This window comes from Trichechus manatus, unplaced genomic scaffold (genome assembly GCF_000243295.1).
Source record: "Trichechus manatus latirostris isolate Lorelei unplaced genomic scaffold, TriManLat1.0 scaffold00157, whole genome shotgun sequence".
NCBI classification, from domain to species: Eukaryota; Metazoa; Chordata; class Mammalia; order Sirenia; family Trichechidae; genus Trichechus; species Trichechus manatus.
Genome location: NW_004444093.1, coordinates 5,932,945 through 5,940,408, shown reverse-complemented (window position 1 = coordinate 5,940,408; position 7,464 = coordinate 5,932,945). Strand labels below are relative to the sequence as shown.

Below are 7,464 nucleotides of genomic sequence, written 5' to 3'. Positions count from 1 at the left end.
AATAGCCCAAGAGACAGAAAGGGCCACATAAACCAGAGACTCCATCAGCCTGAGACCAGAAGAACTAGATGGTGCCTGGCTACCACCAATGACCTTATTGACAGGGAACACAACACAGAGTCCCTGACAGAACAGGAGAAAAGTGGGATGCAGAACTCAAATTCTAGTAAAAAGACCAGACATAATGGTCTGACTGAGACTGGAGGGACCCGGGAAGACATGACCCCCAGACTCTCTGTTAGCCCAAAACTAAAACCATTCCCGCGGCCAACTCTTCACACAAAGATTAGACTGGATTATGGGATATAAAATGATACTCATCAAGAGTGTGCTTCTTAGCTCAAGTAAACACATGAGACTAAATGGGCAGCTCCTGTCCGGAGGTGAGATGAGAAGGCAGAGAGGGTCAGGAGCTAGTTGAAGAGACACGGGAAATCGGGGGTGGAAAGGAGGAAGTGTGCTGTCACAGTACACAGAGAGCCTCTAGCGTCACATAACAATATACGTACAAAGATTTGTATGAGACTAACTTGAATTGTAAACTTTCACCTAAAGCACAATTTTAAAAAAAAAGTGCAGTTCTGGGCGAAAACACGACTGTAGTGGTTTCGAGAGAAGGCAGAAAATAGCAAGTAGACATAGACATTCCATGCCTTGTGATGAAGAGTCAAAGAAACACGGTGCTAGCAGGAGAGGAGCACGGGGACAAGGCAAGGCTGGTCAGTTTTGAACTAAGAGATACTGCAGTGTGTGTGCGCGGACGGGCGTGAGCCAGCCAACCCGGTGAGTCCGGGGAGCAGGGGCCAGAGGGACCACCTGCAGAAGCCCAGCGTCCCGAAGGGAGGGCCCAGACAAAACCCGAGGCGACAGCGAGCTGAAGAGGGGCTGCATTCGGAAGCCGGCAAGGACGGTATTAGAGTAGGGTCCGGGAAGACACGGCTTCCGGGGGCAGATACCCCACTTGGGGACAGGCTTCCCAGTTCAAGTGACTGAGACGAGCTCTGGGGACGAACGGGAGTTCACCTCTGAGGGGATGGAGCGCGGGACAGGCAGCTTCGGCACAGGTGTGCCGCTCCCGTTCGAGGCTCCACTTACATCTTGTCCTTCTGGTGCTGTCGCTTCCCCATGGTGGCGACGGACAGCAGCGGCAACCGGAAGAGCGTGAGCGGGGACAAGAGACAGAGAACTCAGACCTCACCTCCTCACCCGAGCTCCCGGTACACTTCCGGTATGCGAGGCCCCGCCCCGGAAGCCACCGCTTAGCATGCCGGGAAGTGCGGGCCTGAAGTGGAAAGCTAATGTCTACCCGACGTGGGAAGTCCCTGGGCCCCGGGGGTAAACTCAGTCTCTTGGGCGTTTGCACACAGAGCGCTGGGTTGTCTTCGATGCGAAGCTCCCTCTTTTAGGTGGCCTCTCTCTGGATCGCCTCGCTTCCCCTGCCTAGCCCTGGCGTAGTCTCGTCCCCGCTAAACCCGCCCTGGGCTCTCAGGCATTTTAAAACGCCCACCTGGAGCCTCAAGTCCCACCAATCTCGGTGTCTCCCGTTCACACTAGCTCTCTACTTGCTTACCGCGCATTCTCTCCACCCACTCTCCTCGCCGCCTGCAGACCCGTGACCCAGTAGCAGGTGGTCACCAAGGCTGGAGGCCTCAAGCCCTCACTGGTCCTTCCTGACTCTTCCACTGGACCCCTCCCCTGCCACAGATAAGAACGTTTGTGTACCCTTGTCTCATTTCTGGCCTCTGTCTACACTCAGGCCTGGGGGGATCTTGTCCAGGCTCACAGCTTTAAAAAACACAGTATCCTATGACTCCCAACGCTAACTAGCCTGTGCTCCAGACTCTTGACCTTTACAGGGTACCCATGACTTCAAATTTAACATGCCTGAACAAAGGAAGTAAAAACCAAACCCATTGCTGTCGAGGTGACTGACTCATAGTGACCCTATTGGACAGAGTACAACTGCCCCATATGGTTTCCAAAGAGCAGCTAGATTCGAATTGCTGACCCTTTGGTTAGCCGCCAAACTCTTAACCACTGCGTCACCCGGGCTCCGTATAGGGTCGCTGAGTCGTAATGAACTCCACGGCAAACGGTTTGGGTTTTTTTTTTTGTTTGTTTTTTTGGTCAAAGGAGAAGTCTCCACTCTCCCCCAACCCTCATGCCTCACTCCCACAATCTCCTGAACATACCACCACCCACCTCGTCACTGGAAACCAGCTGTCCTTGCTTTTTCTCATTTTACTGCTGGTTCCTCTAGCTTCCAATTAAATGACGCCTCCTCATAGAGACCTTCCCTGACGCCCTCATCCCATGTGGCTGTCCCCAGACCTCTCCATATCAGCTCCCATCAGGCTGCTTATCACAGTGTGTCATCCCATAGTAATTCATCTATGTGCTGGTTTACCCCACCCCCTCAGAGACACATGTTGCTTGGTTTATTATCTACAGTTCCAAGAAAGATGTGGAGCATGCACATCTGCTAATGTGCCTTCCTCGAAGGGTATTTAGCGAGGACTCACTTTTCACATGTAGGTTTGGTGCTAAAGTCAGGTATGAAGTGACAATTGGAGTCATACATCTTTGAAATTCCTTAGGAAGGTGCCAAGTTGGAAAGTGACACACCAGCTCCCGTTTTTTCCTCCATGGAGAGAACAGGTCACTGTTTCTAAACCTGTGCACCAAATAAGGTTTGCATTTAGGAGCTAGGTGTAGGAAAAAGATGGTAGACATGCAGCTCAGTTGCGTCAAATGAGACCAAACCAAGGGCATCACTCGTTCCTTTTACAAAGTGCATGTGGCTGAGTTTCCACGTTAGAGTACAAGCGAGGAGTGCTGACTTGACCACCTACTGTATGCAGGCTCGGCCAAAGGACCTTGGGCCGGCGCTACTACCCTGACCACCCCTTTGGGCTAGAAGTGTCACTAAACCACCCTGAGGGAGCCCAGTACCCACCCCAGCACAAGCACAGTACCTCCACAAGATCTTTATTCATTCGTCAGGCCATATCTATAGGGAAGTGGTTACAGGCTCCTGTGGTGGGACACCAAGTCTGAGCTGCCAGGGTCGTTCTCTGAGTCATCTTTGGGTCTGCGTACAGGCTGGAACTTGAGTAGGACAGGTGGGGTGAAGATGGAGGCCTTCACAGGAGGGGATGGCATCTCCTCAGTGTTGGGGGAGCCACTGCAGGCTGAGGTCCTGCACAGAGACATCCCAGAGATGCCGATGAGGTGGGCCACCAGCACCCAGGACTATGTGCCATCAGCACCCCTCTGACATATTTCTACTTCCAGAAACCTCTCTATGAATGTGTGTTCAATGCTGTTCATTGTGACAATGTTTGTGATTATAAAAACATAGAAACAATCTAAATATCCATCAACCAAAAAACCAGTTCCCACTGAGTCAACTCTGACTCATGGCAACCCCACGTGCGTCAGCAGAACTGTTTTCCATAGGGTTTTCAGTGGCTGATTTTTCAGGAGACTGCCAGGCCTTTCTTCCAAGACACCTCTGGGTGGACTTCAACCACCAACCTTTTGGTTAACAGCTGAGCGCCTAACCGTTTATGCCACCCAGGGACTCTGATAATGGCCAATAATCCCTTCACTTTAAAATTTTACTTTGTAACAACACTGCAAAAATGTTCACTGTCACCCAGCAGTCACCTTCCTACCTCCCACCCCCTTTTCTGATCTGGTAGCCTGTGACTCCATAATCACATATAATCATATTTATAATTTTAATGGCTGCATAATATTCCATAATTATGTGAATGCACTTTGGAGCAGTTTTGTTTTTCTCTTTTAACTGCTGCTGCCATAAACATTTTTACACACAATGGCTTTTTTCTCTTCCTTAATCATTTCCTTGGGGCCAGTTCCCAGGATTAAAAATGCCAGATCAAAGAATGTGAGAACTTCCATGGCTCCTGATATGTTTGTTTGCCTTTCAAAAGGCTCAAGCCTTTAATTTTGTGCTTCAAAGGACACCACCAAGAAAGTAAAAAGACAATACAGAATGGGAAAAAATATTTGCAAATCATATATCTGAAAAGGAATATATATCTAGAATATATAAAGAACTCTTACAATTCAACAACATAAAGACAAACACCTCAATTTAAAAATGGATGAAGGATCTGAAGAGACATTCCTCCAGAGAAGATATACAATGGTCAATAAACACATGAAAGGATGAGCCACATCCTTAGTCATCAAGGAATACAAATCAAAACCACAATGAGATACCACCTCACACCCAGTAGGATGGCTAGAATCAAAAAGACAAATAATAACAAGTGTTATCATGAGAATGTAGAGAAATTTGAACCTCATACACTGATGGTAGAAATGTAAAATAGTACAGGCACTTTGGAAAACAATCTGGCAGCTTCTCAAAAGGCTAAACACAGTTACCATATGATCCAGCAATTCTTCTCCTATGCAAACAATGTTCACACAAAATCTTGTACATAAACGTTCATAACAGCATTATTCATAATATCCAAAAAGTAGAGACCCAAACATCCATCAACTGATGGCCATTTATCTAACAAAATGTGGCATATCCATACAATGGAATATTATTGGACAATTAAAAGGACCTAAATACTGACAAACATGCTACAGCATGAAGCCTGAAAACATCATTCTGAGGTGAAAGAAGCCAGACACAAAAGACCACATATGTATGATTCCATTTATATGAAATGTCCTGAATAGCTAAATCTATAGAGACAGAAAGTAGATGTGTGGTTCTAAGGCTGGGGGTATGGGGAGATCAGGGCGTTGGAGGTAACGACTAAGGGGTACAGGGTTTCTTTTTGGAGTGATGAATATTCCAAAATTGACTGTGGTGATGGTTACACTCCTATGCAAACTTAAAGCCATTGAATCATACACTTTAAATGGGTGAACTGTATGGTATGTGAATTATATCTCAATAAAGCTGTTTTTTAAAAAAAAGGACTAAGGTGCCCAGCTACCATCACCAATCGCCGTGACAAGGATCACAATAGAGTGTCCTGGACAGAGCAGGAGAAGAATGTAGAACAAAATTCAAATTTACAAAAAAGACCAGACTTACTGGTCTGACAGAGACTGGAGGAATCCCCGAGACTATGGCCCCCTGGACAGCTTATAACTCAGAACTAAAGCCACTCCCGAAGTTCACCTTTCAGCCAAAGATTAGACAAGCCTATAAAACAAACAATGACACATGTGAAGAATGTACCTCTTAGATTAATCAAGTACACAAAACCAAATGGGCAACACCTGCCCAAAAACAAAGAAGAGAAGGCAGCAAGGGGCAGGAAAACTGGCCAAATGGAAACGGGGAACCCAGGGTGGGAAGAGGGAGAGTGCTGACATATTGCAGTTATTGCAACTAATGTCATGAAACAATTTGTGTATAAATTTTTGAATGAGAAATTTGCTCTGTAAACTTTCACCTAAAGCACAAAAAAAAGATAAGTGATGTTGAAATGGCAAATGTTTGTTATATATAATTTTACCACAATAAAAAAGACAAGTCAGGGGAAAAAAAAAACTAAGCCAATCTGTAATATTTTCACAGCAAAAATGAGAGTCTCTTTCTAAAGCTTTGAGAGCACAGGATTTAATCACTGTCTCTTTACTTTGGGCCTTTTGATAGGTATATAATGTACACCCTAGCAATCTTAATGTGTACCTCTTCCATAACTGAGGGAGTCAAAAACACTTTTAAAGGTTGGCTTACTCTTTGGGTGCCCTCTTGGGTAAGCTTTCTGTTACGGATTGAATTGTGTTCCCCCAAAATGTGTTGGATACCTATACTTGTGGAAGTATCTCGTTTGGGAATAGGGCTTTCTTTGTTATGTTAATGAGGCCGTACCAGTGTAGGGTGTATTTTAAATCGATCACCTTTAAATTGTAAAAAGAACAGATTAGGCAGGAAGAAGGAAGCTCTAACAGAGGGGTAAATACAAGCCACATGAAGACTGCCAAGGAATGCCAGAAGTTGAGACAAGGACTTTCCCCCAGAGCGGTCAGAGAGAGTCTTCCCCTAGCAATGGTGCCCTGAATTCACATTTCTACCCTCTAAACTGTGAGAAAATAAATTTGTTAAAGCCACCCACTTGTAGTATTTCTGTTTTAGGAGCACTAAGAACTAAGACATTTTCTGTCAACTGGGAATTTAGAATCACCTTTACAGAACTGTGTGAGCTTCTGACACAAAAAGTCACCTAATGCAATGAAACAGCCATTCTAAATTATACTTTAGAATAACATTCAATGACACGGGAAATGCTAACATGGTAAGTGAAAAAAGCAGGTAAAAAAAACTCACATTTAGTAAATCCCTACTTCACAAAAACACAATTACATACAAAAATTTATACGATTTGTATATAAATCACAGGGCTGTCCCACAGTTGATGGAATTGTTCACTTTCTGTTGAGCTTTTGGGTTGCTCTGTTTCCAATTTTTCACCATTACAAATTCTAGGAAGGGTGAATGGCTTTTCCAGAACCCCTGGTTATGTCCTCAGGGTCATTCCTGGAAGTGGAAGGGACAATCACAATGAACATTTTTCCAGCTCTTGTACACATCGTGATGATGCCTGTCAGAGGTGGGCTGGGTATCCCAGGGGCCGAGGCAGATCCAGGACCATGCTCCAGCCCAAGGAAGCCACAGAGGCAAGCTTACCAGGGGAAGCCAGAACAATGGAGTTTGTGAGCACTGTTTCCGGACAGGTAGGAGAAATGGAAGCCTCCAGGGTTAAGGACCAAGGGAGTCAGATCAACCATGTGGCTGCAAGACAGAGCAGAAGGTGGCATGTCAGGCCCGGGCTACCATGCAGACCCAGCTCCCATGGGGGCCTTGTAACTCTGCCTTTCATTACCCTGAGCTTCCTCAACCTCAGTGTCCACATCTATGAACATGGACTTCCCTTTTTAAAATGGGGAGAAAAACCACACAGGATTGTTGTGAAGATTAATTAAGGGGTGGGGAAGAAATGGCAACCAAGCCTGGTACACAGGAGGTGCCCCCAAAATGCTTTTTCCTCAAGCCCAGAATAAATTCTTTCTACCTCTTTGGGTTTGATGACAGACCGCTCCAGTTTAACTTCACTTCGGAACTTGAAACTTCCACTTTCTCCATCTGCAGGAAGCAAAGGACATCTTAGGCAAGTTCAGGAGCCTCACTGTGAAGAAAGACACCTTATACAAAGAACTACATGTTCCAAAAAAAGACCAAACTTACTGGTCTGATAGAGACTGGAGCAACCCCGAAGTATGGCCCCTGGACACCCTTTTAGCTCAGTAATGAAGTCACTCCCAAGGTTCACCCTTCAGCCAAAGATTAGATAGGCCCATAAAACAAAATGAGACTAATGGGGCACAACAGCCCAGGGACAAGGACTAGAAGGCAGAAGGGGGCAGGAAAGCTGGTAATAGGGAACCGAAGGTCGAGAAGGG

General features: G+C 45.9%; 2 protein-coding genes across 2 annotated transcripts in view; both read right to left on the bottom strand.

Moving 5' to 3' along the window:
* The window catches only part of PPIL2 (peptidylprolyl isomerase like 2), a 43,653-nt gene extending 42,412 nt beyond the window's left edge, over window positions 1–1,241 (bottom strand). Inside the window, exon 1 of the mRNA XM_004386196.2 lies at window positions 1,096–1,241. Within this exon, the coding sequence (XP_004386253.1) occupies window positions 1,096–1,127 (32 nt within the window). The 5' untranslated portion in view covers window positions 1,128–1,241. The remainder of the gene's footprint in view (window positions 1–1,095) is intronic.
* Window positions 1,242–3,024: 1,783 nt separating this feature from the next.
* The window catches only part of LOC111822316 (uncharacterized), an 8,918-nt gene continuing 4,478 nt past the window's right edge, over window positions 3,025–7,464 (bottom strand). Inside the window, exons 4-6 of the mRNA XM_023740557.1 lie at window positions 7,077–7,147; window positions 6,692–6,796; window positions 3,025–3,199 (exon numbers count right to left, since the gene is read on the bottom strand). Of these exons, the coding sequence (XP_023596325.1) occupies window positions 3,025–3,199; window positions 6,692–6,796; window positions 7,077–7,147 (351 nt within the window). The remainder of the gene's footprint in view (window positions 3,200–6,691; window positions 6,797–7,076; window positions 7,148–7,464) is intronic.